The 21193-nt window shown below is 40.6% G+C and overlaps 1 protein-coding gene across 3 annotated transcripts in view; it reads left to right on the forward strand.

Annotated features, from left to right (window-relative positions):
* The window catches only part of furinb (furin (paired basic amino acid cleaving enzyme) b), an 80920-nt gene that overhangs the window by 27489 nt on the left and 32238 nt on the right, over nucleotides 1–21193 (forward strand). For all 3 annotated transcript variants that reach the window (XM_026310510.1, XM_026310512.1, XM_026310511.2), the window contains exons 3-6: nucleotides 10509–10607; nucleotides 16571–16666; nucleotides 18495–18623; nucleotides 18768–18844. In XM_026310510.1, the coding sequence (XP_026166295.1) occupies nucleotides 10509–10607; nucleotides 16571–16666; nucleotides 18495–18623; nucleotides 18768–18844 (401 nt within the window). The remainder of the gene's footprint in view (nucleotides 1–10508; nucleotides 10608–16570; nucleotides 16667–18494; nucleotides 18624–18767; nucleotides 18845–21193) is intronic.

The raw sequence follows: 21193 nt of genomic DNA on the forward strand, positions 1-21193 counted from the left end.
AAGCATTTACTTGTTTGAACAATATTTGCACTTAATCCATTAAGATTGATTTAAAATTTAGAGGGCAAAAAATATGATAATGTTTTGTAGGATGTGTTTACGTTTTGAATTTAGAATCAGATACTGATCATTACTCCATCTTGCTTGTGTTTTTGCTATAATTTTTATTTTATGCTGGTGAAACAATCTGAGGGGTTGGTGTGTTTTTGGGTAGGGTTTGTATAGTGAATGTTTGTATTAAATGATATTTCTATTAAAATGAAAAAGACCTTTGAATAGAGGTGTGTGATGCATTTTCCACTGTTGATGCTATCTGGGCATACAAGCAGCAAACAGCACCATCTTGACAAAGAAATTACAGTGTGCTGCTGGATGGCCAGTGACACACCTAACTGATCTCACCTTTCAACCCAGTGCAGTGTGGCCAGTCACCAAAAGACAATAAGGAAAACAAAAATTTCAGGAAGATGCTACAGACATAGAATCCACGGAATCCTAGAGGAGAGCAAAGACGTCTGTAGATAAATGTGATCATTTGTAATACGCTCACATACAGCCTGAATCTGTCTGGTTTTCTACTCAGTTTATATGGCGCAATAAGGAAGACATGGATGATTTTAATAAGGATCTCAACTTTTAAGAGAGGGCTAAAATGTAAGCACTGAATGTGTCGGCATTAATAAATAGAGTCACAGACACAGCAAGTAAAGGAATTAAACTGATGAGAGCTGAATGGAAATGGAAGTGGAATCTATTTACTTCAGTTTCCAAAAACTATGATGCTGATGGAGCCTAATAGAGACTGTTCTAGCATCAGGAAATTCAGCATAGATGATGAAGAAAAACGCAGTGAGCTGAGTTAGTCTGCAAATAATTCATCCAGCAGCCTTACAGAATCCCAGAGCTCTGAAACAGGCCACCGTCTGAAAAACAAGCCGGAGGGGACAGCTAGAGGCTCAAGTTGTCTTTTTTTATTGACCTCATTGCACACAGAGACTGGAAAAAGTGTGAAGTGTGAGTGTGTCGGTATGCACTGGTGGGTGTGTTTGTGCACAGGTGTTTCTTCGTTGCTCCGTGATGTTTAACTGAGAGTGTGAGGTGATTTTTTTCTCTAGGGTTTTGTTCCTTTCATCCAGCAGGTTTGCATCTTCTTGCTGTATGTCTGAAGGTGCTGACAGCTTCCATTTTCCTAAGCTGAGCCCTTGAAGTGAAGGGCATATACTAGGCAGAGGACATTTTGCACATTCCCTTTTCTGTAGTCCATCACTGCTGCTCTACACCCACGGCAAATCTCTCAGTGCTCCTGCCTCCCTTCTTGCATCCATTGATGGATTGACTGATCTCAGTCTATGATAAATCAATAGGACAATCCTTTGAGTGCTCTTCACATTGATTTTTCGTGGACTGTAGTAACTGTACCAACAAGTAGTAGACTTTTCATTTCCTGTGAAAGTCCGCTCTTTTACAACAGTGCAAACAGGTTGAAATGAAGTCATGTACAGTAGGAGCACAAGGCTGCTATTAACATGAAGGAGTGTTTTTTTGTTGTTTTTTTTGCATGTCAGAGTCAAGTACATTTTTATAACACTGGCAGTCTGGGTGACGTGCTGCCTCTGGGTATAAACTAAAGGCCAACAGCACTCAGGTTGTACTTGTACATCATCTTTGAATACTAAACACTGTAACATACTCACTCAGAAGACTTTCAGTTGCATTGAGGTTTGTTCTTTTCTTTTCTTAATTCACTCTCCAGCAATTTTGTTTTTCTCATTTACATAATGCTGTGCTTCATTGCCTAAGCTCTTTGTCGGTTACACTAAGCGCAGCGGCACATTTGTTTCCATAGCATCTTTGGATCCAAAAAGCGCTGATCCTGTTCATCTGTTCGAAATGTCTATTTACTCTACCCCTCTCCCAGCAGCTTGAAAATTAACCCAGTTTGATCCCAGCCCTTTGCTTGCTACCAAAGTTATTTTCATGTCATCAAGCCTTTCCCCTTTCTTATCATGGCAAGAGGAGGAGGCCCCTTGTGGTCCAGCTTTTACTAACATTTCTGTTTACCAATGTGTCTGAATGTATGTTTTGAATGTATGCACTCTTATCCTCAGTTCTTTTTTTCCCTCCTCTCTCATCTGCCAGTCTATTTTCTCTCTGTCTCTATTTCCTGCTCAATAAACGGTAACAGCAGAATTTTATGGAGAGATGCCTGGCTTCCTTCACCCCTGGGCTTCTCAGACCATTGCTCTGTAATATCAGAGCAGGTTAACAATGTGATTACTGATATTACCAATGCAGGGAGACATCAACCTTGCTGCTGTACTGAAGCAGTGCAAGAAGCAATGGATCCAACTCTCCTTTGACTTCATGAATATTCAACACTCCGATGAAGCATAGTTAAAGTTGGGTGTTTACTAATTTGGTTAGCACATTTCTGCAACCAAGACCAGGATTTGAATCTTTAGAAAATAGGCCCAGTGGGATACATCTTCAATTAAAAAGGCAAGGAGTGATCAAGGACTGACTTTTATATATATATATATGTCTCTTTCTCACTCACACACATGCAAGCTCTTTTTATCTGCCTCAGTTCGCCTTTCTCAAGGCCATAGCTCTGATTCTTTGGTGTGGGTATGTCTGTCTGTGTCTGCATGTGTTTGTGTGTGTGTGCGTGCAGATGTTTGCAGTGTGAGCTGCCTTAAACACCAGCATGACTGTGAGTTTAAGATGCTGGCTGGATGTATCACTGCCACTCTGAGCAAGCTTTGGCTGAGGAATGATGTAGCTTTACTGTGTGTGTGTGTGTGTGTGTGTGTGTGTGTAGTTTTTGATAAGCCCCTGCGCCCCCTTATCTGTTCTGTGAAGAAGAAAAAAATCACCACAGAGATAAGCTACATCAGGAATGCCACTTTTTCTACATTTTTATGTCTGCAGCAAATGCATGAGATTCATATACTGAAGCCATTTAATTTTCAGCTCTAATCTAACTCTAAACCCAGTGCATCAAGACATATGAGATAAGGTTTAGCTTCACCATGTTTTATTCAAGTGTAGAATCACACAGGGATACCATCATTGATTAGGATTATAAAGAAGTAGTCATTTATGGTGACAAAACTGTATAAATTTCATTTTATGGTAATATTAGCCAAAGGTCAGGCATCAGTAGGGGCTTTATATTTCTGCTCTCCTGGTGTCTTCTGTGATGCGTGCCTTTTGTGGCCATTTTCTACTTAGATTTCCACCTTCTCTACTTATCTATTCTCTCGTGACATATTTCTTTCTCTCCTGCCTCAGTTTCATTTTCCTTCCTTTCTTTAATATTCCACTGCGTCCTACACTCCCAGAATAGGAACCGGTCTGGCAGGACACAATATGATTTACAATCATTTGCACCTTTTATGCTAAATCTGTCCTGTTACTTCCCTGCCACAGGAGGGATGGCCTTCATAGGCATTTTGTAAATCTTTGCAGTTCAGCCACATAATTAGCCAAAACTGGTTTTGTAGCTCAGCTTTTCCCAAGACAACAAGTCCCCTGAGCAGATAAAAGCATTTGAGGCAGACAATGTGGTGAATCAGACCTAAGATGCAAACAAATGATTACCTTTCATTTGAAAACACTAAATTAGCTGCATTTCAGAATAAAATAATGAGCATTTCCCATTAAACAAAACCTTAGGGTTCTAGCTGTGAATAGTCCAAAAGAAGGCAGCCCAGTGGTTCAGTGGACAGCAACAACAAGAGTTTTATTATTAACATTTGTTGTGTAGATGAACTGTAAGCTACAATAAACCCTGTTTCTGTAGGGGTTTGGATTGATGTGTGTTTTGAGCTACATAGGATACATAAATAAAAGGAGAGGCAACATATGAAAGGAAAAGCAAGAGCGAAGAAAGGGTTGGTGGGTTGTGTGGTAATCAATGAGCTATGCTGTGCCACTGACATTTTTATCTCAGATGTGCAACTGAAGCCGCCTCTTTGTGTTTTTCTACCCCACACAGGCGCTTGCTCATTTCAGTGTTCCTTTCACACCGTAGCAACTGTGCCTACTCTAGCAACTTCCATTAAGGTTACTTGAATTATATATATCAGGCTGTGAATTAAGGTGTTCAGTGTTGAGTGAATTGCTGTTATTGCTGTGTCCAGCAGCCAGCCACTGTCTTCTTCCTTGAAAGATGAGTCTGATTGACACCAGTCCCAATCAGATGATTTGTGCACTAAAAAACCAAAGCTTAAGGTAATGCACTTATGAATGTGGAGCTCTATCACAGTCACTATCAACAAGATAGACCCTATACTGAATGCATATCTGCAGCCATGCATATTAACCAACACATAAATGCAAACTGCATACGTGCTCTGTAGGCTGCCATCTCACTGAATATGGGAATTTGTTCGAGTTCCTGCAGAAATGTGGTTTGTTGATAAAGAAACTCTACCTATCAATCACAGCATGTCTGGCACAAAACAAATTCCAGGCACATTTCCCAGCCACTGCAGTGTATAATTTTATCCACACTGGTTTGATGAAAGGAAAAAGAAACTTTCCTTCATTTCAAATCAGTTTGCAACATTGGATAGTGGCCTAAACACTTGTATGTGCAAACACAGCAGTGTTAAATAGCACTAGGCTACAGCCCAGTGAAAGCTTGCTACATTTCTCTTTTTGGCACCACTGATCTGAAGCCAATCCCCTCTGGCCAATATTGACTGAGCTGCTGTGGCTGGAGGTGGCTAGAGACCAAGACAGTCACCATAGAAAAGACCAGAACAGGACCCAGTAGATTATGGGATGTAGGAGATACACTATGACATTGCTCCAGAATTCGTTCTGATAACGTCAGCACATAGCCTGAATTCCCCTGTGGCATGTAGCAAAATTCTGCTATACTTTTAACTTTCATGGCTCTACAGTGAACAGGAGGTAGAGAAGATCATTAGAGAAATAAAATAAACAAAACTGAAACACTGATGTGGTGAGTGGGCATAAGAAATGGTGAAAAATCAGAGTGAAACTAGTTGATGCCTCTTTGATGCTTCACATTGCTCTTGGACTGACAGAAAGCTTTTGATAAGCAATCTTAATGTCAGTTGCTCTCAAACTCAGCCAATGTGTAGACTCCCACATCCGTCTGTTTCACACAAGTGCACACTCTTATAAGTTCAAAGTTGTTGAAATTACAAGCTTGAAATACTTGACATTCGCATCAGATGAACCCAATTTAGACAAATCTGACTTCATAAATAATTTTAAAAGAAGTTATAAAAGTTCTTCATGTGGCTGTATGTGGGATTGCAGCTCAGAATACACACAGAAATATTTTTCCACACTAAATGTAAATTACCATAGTATAAGAAGGTTCTGGGTGTCCACATTTGCAGATTCAAAGATATACTGGACCACAGCAGACATGTCTCACAGCTGTAAATCTATAATTGCATTGTTGTTTTTGTGCAGTTTTTTGTCTTGTCTTCACCCTCATCACAAGTCTTCATTTCATATTTCATATCTGTCTCTTGCTTTATTCTGTGGTTTAATTCTACCAAAGCAATATGAAAACTATTTGAATGAGGTTAATAACATTTAAATAAAACAGAACCACACATCAGCAGAAGCTGAGAATCAGATTTTAAAAGATGAAAAACATGAACCCTGAAATATGCAGTTTACTCATGGAGGACTTTAGAGCTCACTTCTTTCGAAGAAAGAAAGGATGGAAAAGTAAATTGTTATGTTCAGTTTATAAGTTTACAAGGTCATTTCTATTGTAGTCTGTGCTTTCACTATCTACCATTTTCACGATGAAAACAAACTTTATTGAAATATTCTTTATGAATAAAGTAAAAAGGAGAAAATATGTGTTTCTTTGAATGCTGTGCTCATATTTTCTGAATATAAACCACATCTAATCTCTAAATAACAAAATAAATAAATAACCTGTTCTCTAACAGATTTTTTTCAGAAACTCTTCAACCTCTCTCTGAGGCTCAAAAAGGTGCCTAAGTTATGGAAAACTTCCTGTATTATCCCATTACCAAAAAGAACTTGTCCCAGTACCCTTAGTGACTTCAGACCAGTAGCTCTAACATCACATGTCATGAAAGTGTTTGAGAGACTGGTCCTGCAACACCTGAGGTCTCAAGTGTCTGAATTTCTGGACCCCCTGCAGTTTACATATCAAGAACACATCGGCGTGGAAGATGCCATCATCTTCTTAATGTACAGAGCATACTCCCATCTGGAGAGGCAGGGCAACACTGTGAGAGTCATGTTCTTTGACTTTTCAAGTGCTTTCAACACTATTCAGCCCCACCTGTGTTAGAGAAATTAAAATGTTTACCCTCCTGTGGCCTGAGCCACCTTACTTTAGTATAACTGAAACACTTCTGAATAGGGCCTATTGTGTATTGTGGAAATATAATTGTTGCTCTGAGTGAGCACAGTTTGCTCTAACCTTGACTATTTGATAAGTGCCCAGATGTCTTTCTGTGGGAAATCACCTCCCTTTTGTATTTCTATGAAAACTGATGTGTTAGGCTGCAAGCAGCCAGTGATCCTCATGCTGTACCAAGGTGCTGTGTGACTGTTACTCCTTGCAAGTAAAACTTCTATATAATCATACCGAAGTTCGTCCTCTGAGTCTATTTGTTAAAAGAATTTACCTAACAACCTGCTAAGTGTAAAGATGCAGGATATGGCAGTTCCCACAGACATGGTGGAGAGGATCACAGACTACCTCACTGGGTGGCCATAGTTTGTTCTCTTAGATGGTTGCATATCTGATGTGGTCATGAGCAGCACTGGTGCACCCCAAGGAACTGTACTGGCACCATTCCTGTTTAAACTTGTTCTCCGATGACTCAATCATTGGATGCATCAATAATGATAACAATGAGGAATACAGACATTTGATAAAAAGCCTTGTTGATTGGTGTAACAACAACTGTCTAAAGCTCAACATCAAGAAAACCAGAGAACTGGTGGTGGACTTTAGGAGGAGCAGGAAGACCCCAGTCCCTGTCTCCATCCTTGGAGACGAAGTAGAGATTGTGGACTCCTACAAATACCTTGGAGTCCACATTAACAACAAACTGGACTGGTCAAACAATACAGATGCACTCTTCAAGAAAGGACAGAGCAGACTGTTCTTTCTCAGGAGAATCTGTTCCTTTGGTGTGTGCAACAAGCTACTGAAGACGTTCTATCAGTCTGTAGTAGCGAGTGCACTGTTCTTTGCAGTTGTGTGCTGGGGAGGTGGCATCAAGGCTGGTGAGGCCAACAGACTAAATAAGTTAATCAGGAAGGCAAAATCTGTTGTTGGACTGGAACTGGACAGTCTGGAAGCTGTGGCAGAGAGGAGGATGGTGGACAAAATAAACTCCATACTGGACAATTCTGCCCACCCACTTCATGAGGAACTGTGGCGAATGGGAAGTTTATTCAGCCACAGACTAATTCCCCCTAAAGCCAAGACTGAAAGATTCAGGAAGTCTTTTGTGTCCACGGCCATAAGACTCTATAATTCTACAATATAAACAATAACGCACAGACAAACACAAACCCCCCAAAATAAATAGTTACTTTATTACTTTATTGATTACTATTAATTAATATAATTTAAAATTGCTGTAACAATTGAATTTCCCCTTGGGGATTAATAAAGTACTCTTCTTCTTCTTCTCAAAATACACCAACAGTCTATTCAAATTCTAATAGGTCCCATTAAAATCTTTCACCACCTTTTGTTGCCTTGTTCGTGGATCATGCTTAATGTAGTGTAACTTTCTTGCTGACCCTAATAACACTGCCTTATTTTTTGCTTTTATTCTTGCTCTATTTATGAACATGCCTCTGGACATAGATTTTGGAAGAATACAGTGGTTCAGAGTTTGTCAAGAGGGAAACCTTTGGGCATGTCTTAAAACACAAATTTGCCAGAACCTTCCTCTTTTCTCACAGACCTGACATGGATTCATTTTCATAATACTATGGTGATACATACAGTATTTTAGAGATCACAGCAAGTACTGAATACTATGAGAATATACTATAAGTTTCTTTTAGCTTTATATTAATTTAAAAAGGATTGCACATTACTTCACCTAGGAGCTGAAACAGTGATTTGAATGACTGATCATAGAGTTGTAAGAGGCGTTAATTGGCAGCAAATTTTTTCAATCAAAAATTACAAAGAGTTCCAGTTTTTCATGTGTAAGAATTTTCTACTTTTCTTTGTTTTATATCACTTTGTTTTTTTAATGCCCCATGGGTTTTTGACTGTTGGTCCAGAATTCTGCGTCCTTTGTCGTTGGGTAATTTTTAATTGGATACGATGCGTAATTGTGTTAAACATTTGCCTCAGTGAAACACGAAGGCAGACAAGATGGAGCTTTGAACCACACAGCTAAAGTAAGAAACATAGGAGATAGCAATTTCTTGCACTGCCCAATGAGGAGTGTAAAGGGCAATATGCCTCTAATGTAGACTCGGAGCACAGTGGCAGCGTGACTAATGACACACAGTGGTCTCAATTATTATCACAGGCAGACACACATACACACACACACACGCACACACACACACACACACACAAACCATATGATTCATTCTGGTTCCAACTTTGGAAAGACACGACTCAGCCACACTCTCAGGCACCTACACCAACATTTCTATCTCCATCTCAATTTCCCAAGACCAATAAACTCTTGGTCTAAATGAGGACATCAGCACTCTAGGATATAGGTTTGTACCACAGAAAAGCCACGTTGGTGCAGCACAAATTAACTTTGTGCCCTACTGCAATCAATGTGAAAGTGGGTTTCATTAATTTCTTGGGTCATATGCTTCATCACACCTTAGCCTCGTGTCTTTCAGAGGCCTTTTGCATGGCTTTGCCATTATCTTTGAGATGGTATGTCTGTAAGGTCTGTAGCTGAACTTTTTCTTCTACTCGCCACGTTTTTAATCAGGAAGGACTGTTGTTTTGCAAAGCTGTCTCCTCATGAAGCAACTGTATTTTTTTTTTCTACCCATAATTGTGTGCAATGGGAACTTCAATGGACATAAGATATTTTTGCATAACACAGTAATTTAGACTGATTTAAGAGAGAAATTATCACAGCAAGTGGTTTAAAATCAAGTCTTAATTACAAATATTTGACAAATGAAGTCAAATTGGCCGACGCTAGGCTAACAGCTTTATATCAGCGTTGCCAGATTAGGACTCTGAGCTTCCAGCCTCCAGTCTGGTCGGCTCGGAGACAGCCAGGCTGCAGAATCAGCCTGCAGCCCCAGGAGGGCCTTCCATTCTGCTGCGTCTGCTCTTCTCCTTCCTCACAGACATCCATCCTGCTTGGTCGGCCTGTCAAACCATGCATCTCTCTCCCCTCGTTTGCCTCCCTCCATCGTCCCTTCCCTCCCTTCTTCTCCCTCTCTTCCTCCGCTCCACTGGGCTTATGAAGGTGAGCCAGTCCCCAGTGGCACTACTGTACAGATTGCAATGTTTCCTCTTCAGATGGAGGCTATTCTCTTGTGAATACCCTTGTAAAGAGTGACTGGGCTGGGCTCCACCTTTTGTTTGCTTATTTTTGTCTTTTGCCACACTCTTATCTCTGCATTTAGTCTCCGTGTTGCTCGCAGGACAGCTGTCCTTGACCATGACAAGGCAAGATGCAAGCTGCTCCATGTGTCACTTAAGAGTGAGCCTGACAAAAAGAAAGCACTCCCTGAGGTTTCAGGCTGATGACAGCTGTCACCCAATCGTTTGTCCTTAAAAAGTCCTTTATGAGCAGAATGTGATGAAACAATGACAGTGGTCTTGAAGAATGTTTCAATATAGCTCTGAAATGACTCTATCTCTGAAGGATACATGTAATCATTTTTGATAGATAGTGTCCATCTGCAGTTATGTAATGTCCTTTTGTTGGTGCACTTTTGTGCCTGTGTCTGGCTGAAGTATCCACTCACTTCAAGGTTAGCTTCTGCACCTCCTTTTGTTGTTCTCTGGAACAGAGAGGATCTTTTATCTTTGAAAAGCTGAAACACGAGCCAGGTTTGTTCATACCCTCAGCTCAGTAAATGTCTATGCAATGCACTAGCTGTTAGAACTTTAACATCTCATTTAAACAATGAAATGAAGACCTATTTGGTTAGCATTTAACAGCTACAACTTTGATGATGCCTTCACAGCACTTCAGTGGCTAAGATTGACGAGACACGTTATGGGTGCTAATAAAATCATGGTGTTTTATTGGTGATAAATTGAAGAGATACTTGTATTTTTACTAGCCAGAACAGTAATAAACACTCATTTAGCTTTGAGTATGGACAGGAGATGCCAAGCTCCAATGTCCAAATGGACGCTTGTTTTTCAGCCCTTTCTGACATGAACACTGTCTGAACACTTGCTTGTGGCGTGTGCACATGGATGCTTTGGTGATCGTGGAGTGTTATCTGGCGATCATGTGGTTGTAGGGGAACTCACTGCCTCTCCTTTTGTGTGTGTGCAGGTTTTTGGTGATTATTATCACTTCAGTCATCATGCTGTGGAGAAAAGGGCTTTGTCGGACCACAAGGGGATGAACATCAGACTGCAAAACGAACCAAAGGTAAGACTGTTGTCAGTTCTCGCACAACTCATTGCAACAACAAAAGGCCAAAAGACAGATTGGATTGCACAAAGAAAGTGTATAGCACAAGAGAAAAAGACACCAGCATCAGTGACAGCTTGTCAAAATCTGTATCTTTTGCAGTCCACACCGGCCATCCCATCTGTCCCCAACCCAATCCGAGATGCTGCACAGCTCTAAATATGCAAAAAACAACCCTCCCACAATACAACAGCAGCAGTGCCTCTGCGTTGGACCTTGCTTTTTCTCACTTAGGTGCGTTATTTGCATCTAAATGTTAAGTAGAGAAGGAAATTAGAACTCATCAACCTAACATCCAAACACAGGAGCAATTTCCTCCCCTGAATGTCATTTTCATGTGGACATCTGGTTCTCAATTTGCACATATAATCACCACCAATTTGTGCATGCAAAATCTCAGCTTCTTTGTACACCAAATGTAGCGTAGGTGCCAAGTTTTTTTTCCCCAAAAAATGGAGGAAGTAGAAAAATAGATAAAAGCATGTGCACACACATACACATACACATACTTGTTTGTTCAGGATCTTGAAAGTAGCTGCCATCATTTTATTGTAAGTGAAAAATGAGATTTTATTGTCAAATTTGGAATAATCTCTTTAATTTTGTCACAGAGTAACATTAAATGGACTGGCAGTTTCTTTGAACATGACAGCAAAAGCCAGAATAAAAAGTGTAGAGTTACAGGTGCCTTAGTGGTTAGCACTTGTTGCCTCACAGCAAGAAGGTTCCTGGTATGAAACCCATCAGGGGCCTTTCTGTGTGGAGTCTGCATGTTCTCCCTGTGCTTGTGTGGGTTTTCTCCAGGTACTCTGGTTTCCTCCCACAGTCCAAAAACATGTATGTCAGGTTGATTGGTGACTCTAAATTGCCCATAGGAGTGAGTGTGAGTGTGTGAGGTTGTTTGTCTCTATGTGGCCCTGTGATGGACTGGGGACCTGTCCAGGGTGTACCCCTGCCTTTCACCCAAAGAGAGCTGGGATAGGCTCCAGCAGGTCCCTGTGACCCTGGTTAGGAATAAGGGGGTATAGATGATGGATGGATGGACTTACAGAAGCACTTATTCTGTCCTGATGTAAATGAGTCTTCATGTATAACAAGATTCTTCTTCTGTATTTAGAAATATTCCTGAATTTATTTGTATAATTAAATTCATGTACTGACTTGGAACAAATTTGTAAATTAATTTTGGTTTACATTCTTTCCACTGATTAGGGATCCAATTCACATTATACTGTACACATTAGTCTTGAATCTTTATTGCAGCCAAATATGCACAATCCATCAGCCTCCAGATCAAAGTAAATCAACCTGAGCCACATCACATTACAGCAAAAGCACTTCTTGAGGAAGCAGCAGATATCATCTTTAAAAAAAGCATTTCCTAGTGTGTATATACATATTATACATATTATTACCCTGCTAGCTTGTGAAGACAACAGAGGATTTGTTAAAACAACATGCCTATGTGAATATTGTAATTTTAATAACCATCAGAAGCTCACATTATGTGGGTTGAATTATCTAATCAGCAATGCACAGATGAGATTTTACTGGTAACAAAGCACATACACTTTTCAAATGAATTTTCTACTGCTTGTGTTTGTGTGTGGTGTGCAACTATTTTGACAGATATAAAAGTTAATATGCTAGGCCTACAGTTTTAGAACTAAAAATGTCATAACCTTTTGCATGCTGTGTTCGTGGACTTTGCTGTTTTTATTTTCACCTGAGCTGAGGATATTGTTGTTGCTTTTCTGTTATAATGTTTTGATACCTCTAAGTGTCACAAACAAAATTCTCTTCATCTCAAATCCTTTTAGAATGAAACTAAATGTATGTGTGTGGCCATATACAGCCACAAGTGGTATAAAGGGAAATTAGATTTCTTCATGATTTGGATTAACTGACCCTTTGAATTAGCTATATGACTGTTGTAGTCATCATGCAACAAACAATCAAAGAAATCAAGTCTTTCACTGCCCTAAAGATTTTCCCTGTGGGAAAGTTAAATATCCATCAGCTCACGCAGCAAGAGCGGAAGCAGCAGCGAACAGCTATGAGTGCATACAAGTGCAGTAGCCTCCCTCTCTTTTAGTGCTGCTTCCACCTGACTCAGCAACATGCTGCTGCCATGTTTATATTGGAAACACTGGGGGCAGCTGTGGTAATTGCTGCTATTTAAAAGCATCTTAAGATGTACCTGGCTAAGGAGAGGGCAGTTAGAAAGTGACAACAAACTCGGGCCATCTGTAGCAATGTAGGTGTGCCAAGGGAAGCCATGGACTACTCCCCAGATTTTCCTGAGCCTAAGTCAAAGTGGCAGAGGAGAGGACTGGTGGTCTGACAAGCGCAGAAGCCCCAAGACATCATTACTGAAATACGGTGACATTCACTGAAGCTAGTGGTGTCAGGGGTCAGGCTAAATGGACGTTAATAAAGGCCCTGAGAGCATATGAGTTCAGGAGTGTTTGTCTGGGAACTGGCAGTATTGTGGTGTAAAATAGTTGTAACGTTTGCTTTGAGATCTCTAGAATCAGCAGCAAATTAGATTTAGCATAAGCAATGACAGAGGCAGAGCTTTTGTCATTGTTACAGAGGAGGATTTAATGATGTACAATAATGGATTTTGGAGTTCAATGCAGTGTTGGGGAACAAAATGCTGACTGGACCAGAAACGGTCTGGAAGATGGAAACTGGGTTTTACTGTTTGTTACCATATATACAATTTGGCAATGCTATTTCAGAGAGAACACATTGTGGATGCCCTAACAGCAAAGCTGAATAGATAAAGCCTTAACTAATCCAAAGACCTTTTTGACAGAAGAGTTTCCATCTCATGGGCTCATCTCAGTCAGAAGGTCAGTAGTTCAAGTTAACATAGCACTTGAACCTCCCACTATGGAGGGCATCGGGTTTCTGGCTAAGGAAAAACAGTTTGTCCCTAGGTTGCCTATCTGCCCACGCAACCAGGAAACGACTGAACCTCAGGCAAAGCATTACGGCTGCCAAAACACAGTACGGCATAAGTGTGTGGGTTAATGTTTACATGTGTTTATCTATGTGTGTTTGTCTATTCATATGTGATGTCATGTGATCCCTGGAAAAGGGGAAATGAAGAAAACAGATTTAAAAGGCAATGCAAACAGAATGGTTGGGTTTGGATTAGTCATTGCTGAGGGCTGAGCTTGTTACAGTGTTTCCTCTCTGTAATCCAGCTGCTGTCTCTCACATTACCTTCATTGTCTCTTTTCTTGTGCTCTGTGATTCTAACACGCTGCTTATCACCATCGCGTTTGAATAATCACACTGTGGCAAGATGACATTGGCAGCTGCATAAGCTTTTGTCATTATGCTTACTTGTTGTTTGTTTCCTCTCCACACCCCACACCTTTCTGAGGGAAAGGATCGATTTATTTTGGGGTGGCTGCTGTTGATTTTTTACAAACCGCAGTGTAAGGCAGAGAGACTTCATCCCATATACATTATCTCTCCCTCTCTCTCTCTCTCTCTCTCTCTAAATATATCTCTCTCTCCATTTTTCTTCTACTTTTGCTACAGATTTGGTCTCTGAAAGGATCAAAAGCAAAAGTAAAATTATTCAGTATCATGATTCACAAGAAAAAAAACACAAATAAAAAAATATTCTGTTATTCCTCTAATAGCCCCTAACATTTACCTGGGGTGGCCCTTTGGAGGGTCCTGACACCCAGGTGGAGGAGCACTGAGCTACAGTACTAATGTATTATAATGTATATAATGGCTCAGTGGTGGGTTTTTAATAGTCTTTGGACAACACTGGACACCCTTGGCTTTGAGGGAAAAGCTATAGCTTCTACACACACAATACTTATTCATCCCTGGTCAATTCATTGTTGCGTTTGGTCTTTTTATTGGATTTGCTGGAAATGTCACCAGACTTATCCTTTAACATATCTTCTTTCACTATGCAACAGTGGAAACATAGATTTATAGGTCAGAGCAGTAGCTGTCTCTGTGTTGCAAACAATACCAGCATCACTTCTCCTTAGTCACCAGACAGGAAAGCCCTCAGGACACAGTGTGAGAAATAGAACTAGATAGAAGTATAACAATTTCTCAAGCGGAGTACAGACCTAGCCTACGAGGAGACCCTCTTTTTGTCTCATGATTGCTTCTTTTTCAAGCTTTGTATGTCCTCTCTTTGTCCTTGTCCCAGACCTTCAGGTGGCTGTTATTTCTTTGTGCTCTAATTAGTCCTTCATCTCTCACTCGGTGTTCAGGGAGATATGGATTAGACCTAGTTTTCACAATCATTAAGACTGGGTGAACTGACCGAAATATGCCATAAATAACTTCATTCATATGTGTACTTCATTAATGTCATATTAGGTTAATATCAGTTTCCTCAGTGTGGCGACATTTGTTTTGGATGTGCTAATGCTGAATCATTTGCATTAATAATTGAAACACTATAACACTTTACTACAGTAGATGACTATCCACATAGTCACCGATTCATGTATCAGATGTAATTTTGTTCTGACAGTAATGTGGTGTGCAGTGGGCAACAGAGCAATGAGGTCAGTCATTCTTATCGTAATGAAACAAGAAATGTTTATTAGTCTAGGGTCACTTGAGTAAGGTTAATGGATTCAATCTCTGAGGCAAAGTTTTCAACTACGTCTGGAGCTACATCAGCCTCAGTAGCTGTTCCGAACATTTTTATTTTCATCCAGGTCACGCGCCTTCCAAGAGCATGTAATCATGAAATCACAAAAGTCTGACAGTAACAATCACAAAGGAGAAGAGCTAAATTACTTGAATGAAAACTTTAACTTTGTTGATCTACCAGTCATTGTAAAGGAAATTCACTCACTTCACTCGAGTGATACAAAATTGGAAGTAGTCTAAGCATTGTCACCTTCAGCAAAAATTCTGCTATTCAGCATTTGTCACTGACAATAAATAAGCATGGGTGCTTACACTGCTGTAGAAGATAGGTGTCTCTACTCTGCTATAAGTTAGCTTTCCAATATAATTTTGAATGTGTTGATCCTTAATTTCCAAAGAAAGAATAATAGGTTGTGTTAAAAAGTGTAGTGTTTATGTCACAAGTTCTTTCTTTTTGTCTGTGGTTTCCTAATAGAAAATCCCACAGTGTTGTATAATACCAAGCATTATTGATTTGCTCATTTATGATACAAGGTGTACAAGGTGTGCAATATCCACTGGTTGGTGGTGAGGGGTCTGCTGATGACAGGGATGATGAAGGCTCAGCTACCTGTACCCTCAGTGGTCTAATATATAAATCTCATGTTTCGTGTTTCTCTCCTCTAGTGTGCTGTGTGTCTTTAATCGTGAATCATTGCCACTACAGCCAATCATGCTCACAGAACAAAACGCCTGTCAAACTCCATACATACCATCTTGTAACAAAACTGAAGAGAAACCTGCTTATTGAATGACTGATTTTAACTGGCAAATGGATGGACTTTAAATGATATGTTGTTGTGTGGCTTTTGGCAAGGTTATGTGGAAATGTTCTTTTGCAACTTCAGAAATAAAACTATAAAATGACATTTACTGTGTGTTATGTTATTACTGTCACCCTCCCCTGCCAAGCCTGTGCATATCCCAGCAGCCTTCGGGACTTCAAAGGACCCTACTCTTGCAGTGTGTACAGTTGCCACCTTCCCTCTGCATTTTAGGAATAAAATAAATTAGATTTGCTTCACCTCTCTGCTTCTTTTTCTAGTTATTGCTTTTTGAACACAACTGGGGCCATGTTTTTACACATCCACAGTCTAAGGCACATTGGAAGAATTTCTGAAATTAGAGCATTAGTAATGACACAAAGGCATTGTGTAAACTGTGAAATCTCTGTGTGTTTCTGTGTGTGGGTGTGTGTGGGTACTGTATGCATATGTGTCTCGGCACTGCAGGTCCTGTGGGCGGAGCAGCAAGTGGTGAGAAAAAGGAAGAAGAGGGATGTCTATGAAGACCCAACAGACCCGGATTTCCCCAAGCAGTGGTATCTGGTGTGTGATGGTTTCTTATCTTGAAGGCCTAGACCACTTTAGTCTGTCATTATGGCTGTATGTTGAAAATGAAACCAATGACAGCTTTTCTCAAAACACTGGGTTCCTTAAAATATCTTCATCTGTGAGCCACAAATACGTTAACAATGTCAGTTCGTATTTGGTCTAAAGTGTAAAAAATATTTTCCTTTGCAGTGGCATGCTGCTTGTTCTAAAAAAAAGCTATATCTGTATATCATTTCCGACAAAGAAATTGAAGTAGCTGCACAGACACACAGTGGGATGGATACTGATTTTTCATCTTTTTGTATTCTGCATTCTTTTGCATTCTGAATGGCACTTTTTTAGGCTACAAATTCTCATTGCATTTAGATCTGTCAATGCCAAAATGTTGTCTGGGGCATTTTTTGTGTATTCTAAAGTAATTTTTCTCATCCAACCTCAAAGGATTCTTCATTCAGCCTTGTTGGATGAGTATGCCACTCAGGAGTTTCAGGATGAGCTTGTGAGGACACCTAAATTAAAGATGTATTAATTATAGTGTTGGCAGGAGTTAGAAATTCCCTTACGGTCAGTCAGATGAGCTTGAATTGAATTTCTATCTCTTGGACTAACCCTGCAGGCATTAGCTACATCAGGGCTTCCTGAGTCAAATATATAATGTAGTGCATCTGAGCTTGTTGGCTTGAATGCAGAACAAATATCAGGACAGCACCACTACAGAACTGTGTCACCTGTGGAAATGGTCCAGGATGCATGTCTGCTTAATTATTTTCAGCTTTTCTTAGAGATGCTGTAATTTGCCTACATCTTCCATTTCTTTCTACTTTACATGCACAAAACCTGTCATTGCAACAGACTGACAACACTGACTCTCCAGATGTAAATCGCTAGTGACTAAGTTCTGAATCTCATTGCCATTGCCAATTTCATTGCCTCCATTGCCATTCGGCTTTAGCACTCTGATCATGAGGACTCAAATCCTTTTTCTCCCATTCAAAGCATTCTGCACATCTCTGGTTTGAAAAGTTTAGTTGCCTCCAGTGCTCAAATTTTGTCTTGATCGTTCAACCAATTTATTGTGTTTAGAGTGCCTTGTTATTGATATATTTGTGTACACAGGCCCCATTAGTTTGTAGAAAACATTTACTTAAAGTATGCATTGAAGGGTGTCTGTGCCATTTTAAAGCCTGCATCCAGTAATTTCAGCTACTTACCCAAACAGGCATCCACACAAAGTGCATATGCCTGTGGTGAAAAATCAGCAGGAAACACAGGAGGGGACACACAAGGTTGTCTGTTTGCTCTTTCCATTCCACCATCTGTCTGCATTTATCTGTAATCTCTTTCACCTCTAGTATTTGCTTCTCATCATACTTCCCACAGTATGCATTTTTCATTATTCATCCAAATCATGCTTTACCCCCCCCCCCCCCAACCTTGCAGACTATTATTGCCTCTGTGAAAGTGGCAAATACTCTCGCCAAGATTTCTGACTTCCAACAGGTTATGTGTCTTTTTCTGACAGCATAACTACACTAGGATGCTCACACTGGGCAGCTCAGCCTTAGGAGGCTGACATGTCAGGGTGATACATTGAAATAGTTTTTTAAGTGTTCATAAACCACCTCTGATCTTCCCTTTGTTTTTGCCTGTTTTTATGGAGCACTTGTGTTTTCAGTTTTAATCTAACATTTTGCAGTGAGTAAAGGGTCATTGTAGCTGATTTAAGCTGCTCTCACACTGATAGACCTTTTCAGCTGGTCTGTCCTGGAAATGTCAGTCACAGCAGATTGACAGCTGAGCAAAGGACTTTTGTCTCTTCCAGTCCGCCCCAACACATCAAGACCTGAATACTAAGGCAGCCTGGGCTCAAGGCTACACAGGAAGAGGTGTCGTGGTGACGATCCTGGATGATGGCATTGAGAAGGACCATCCTGACCTCCTCAATAATTACGTAAGCAAAAATTACCACTCTGTAAAAAGCATTTGTAAACAGCATCTACAGTTATTTTGAGAGAGAAAAATGACAACAAAGTGGGAATGAATAAGAGCTTGAAGAGAAAGTTAACCTGACGTGACTTTTTCATGTCTCTCTTAGGACCCTGAAGCCAGCTATGATGTTAATGATGGAGATGCTGACCCTCAACCAAGATACACGCAGCAAAATGAGAACAGGTAATTTGGCAGCAAAAACAACATTCTGCAGCACCGCCATTAGGATCTGATCTTAATTGCTTCAAAATGGGCTTTCAAACTTAATGGAAATTTGGCAAACAGGTTCAGGTGTGATTCACTTCACTGTGGACACTGACAAGCAAGGGGTTTTTGTTTTTTAACAAAGCAGCCGTTGTTTTGGAATCAACCCCTTGTTTCTTTATAAACATTAATTGACAGGGAATGGCACTGGTGGGCAAGTCTATACAGCTTCTGGTCCAGTGCTTTTAGCTGAAACATTTACATTTAGAAACCAATTATAAACGGTTTGAAAGCACTGGTGCAGCCATTCTACAAATTCCTGAAATATTGTCCCGACCTTTTTCTTGCTTCAGTACCTAAGACAAGCTGCTGTGGTTACATTTCAAGGCCTGTGCAGCCCCTCGGCCACTTTGTCGCTTACTTTTTGCAGATACAATACTTGTTTAGTTGCGCTCAGCGATTCGTGCTCTTCCATCACAGTCCATGTTGATCGCATTAAACCAACCAATTTAATAATGGAGCTCTAAAGCACCAGCGAGGATGAATCCTAAACCTTCATCCCCTCCCCTTCTCCCTTTTTCTTCAGACACTATGGTCCTCTGCCTTAGTCCAATCCCCCTGGAGCAGATGAGAAGCTCCATCCCATCTCTGAAATGCACAGCAGGATTTGTCTCAAATCTCTCTCTTTTCTGGGATGACTGCCACAAAGTCTTTTGTAGTTGTTTTTTGTTGTTTTTTGTTTTTTTCATTATTTTGGTTTCAAAGCACAGCATCCACTTGTAGTTGGTCTGAACAAGAAGCTAAATAAGCTTAACAAGTTTTCAAGAGATTTTAAAAACTTGTATGAAATAGAAGAGTCTGAGCAGTCATTCTGATTTGAACTTTCATAATGTTTATCTCGCTAAGCCTCTTCTGTTGTGCTTGTCGCATTGTTTGTTTTTCCCTTCTTATCTGAAATATGATCATTTCATCTGCGTTTATTTATTTATCTTGAAGGAGGTTAACGTCGGCAGGTTTCTGAGCAGAGGCCTTGTTTCTTGTCCTTGCCGACTGCTCGAGCAGCCATGCAGAGCGACCCCAGCCCTTTCTGTCAGTGTAAAGTAGATCCCACTCTGTCCTGCTGATGGAACAAAGCACTACTGGAGAGGATTACCCCCTGCCTCTGCTCTGGTTCACTTCAGTTCCCCAACTGCACCATGCAATTACTTCAGAAATACACACACAGTAAAAACACAGAGTACACAGACTTACACACATTCACAGACACTCTACTACTCCTGTCAGTGGAATTGCCAAAGCAATTATCTTCAGCTGGATCAATTTATGGGCATGGAATGAAAAGCAAGGGTGTGTCTTTGTGTCTTCAGTGTCTACAGTGTGCATTTGTGGTATATGGACTGACCTGTGGACAAATTATATCCAATGAGTTATGTAAATCACCACAGAGTAATACAGGGCGACAGTGAGTAATTCTCACAACCCTGTCACGATGAGATTATATGAATATATTCATAAGACAACAAAAAGCAAAGGAGAGTCAGAGGTGGGCAGTTTCTATAGCCATGAAGGCCAATTCATTTGTACTTATGAAACGCAAGGCTGATTTTTGCATTCTCATTTCAGGGTTTTTCCATAGAGATGCTCTACACCCTTGAGTTGGCAATTCAATTCAATTCAATTCAATTTTATTTGTATAGCGCCAAATCACAATACAAATCATCTCAAGGCACTTTACAAAAACTAAAACTAAAAACCCAACAATTCCCTTATGAGCAAGCACTTGGCGACAGTGGAGAGGAAAAAACTCCCTTTAACGGAAGAAAAAAACCTCCAGCAGAACCGGGCTCAGTTTGGGCGGCCATCTGCCTCGACCGGTTGGGGTGAGTGGATAGAGCAGAGAGAAAAGAACAGCAACAATAAACAACAAATAGACACTGCAAGTTGGTGGGGCCAGTAACTGCACATCAGCAATATACAGCTCCAGGACCAGGGACACCTGCAGAAGGTACAGAGAGAGAGAGAGAGAGGGAGGGAGAGAGCACAAACTAGGGGAGAGAGAGAGCACAAGGTTAGTAACATTCAATTGTGGAATATACATGAGGTGGGAGAGGGGGGGGGGGGGGGGGGGGTAGGGTAGGGGAGCTCAGTGCACCGATGGTCCTCGGGCAGTCTAGGCCTATAGCAGCATAACTAACTAAGGGATGGTTCAGGGTTGCCTGAAGCCAGCCCTAACTATATGCTTTGTCAAAGAGGAAGAACCCAGGCTGAGAGCTGGTTCCACAGGAGAGGAGCTTGATAGCTAAAGGCTCTGCCTCCCATTCTGCTTTT

Source organism: Mastacembelus armatus, chromosome 6, assembly GCF_900324485.2.
Source record: "Mastacembelus armatus chromosome 6, fMasArm1.2, whole genome shotgun sequence".
Classification (NCBI taxonomy): domain Eukaryota; kingdom Metazoa; phylum Chordata; class Actinopteri; order Synbranchiformes; family Mastacembelidae; genus Mastacembelus; species Mastacembelus armatus.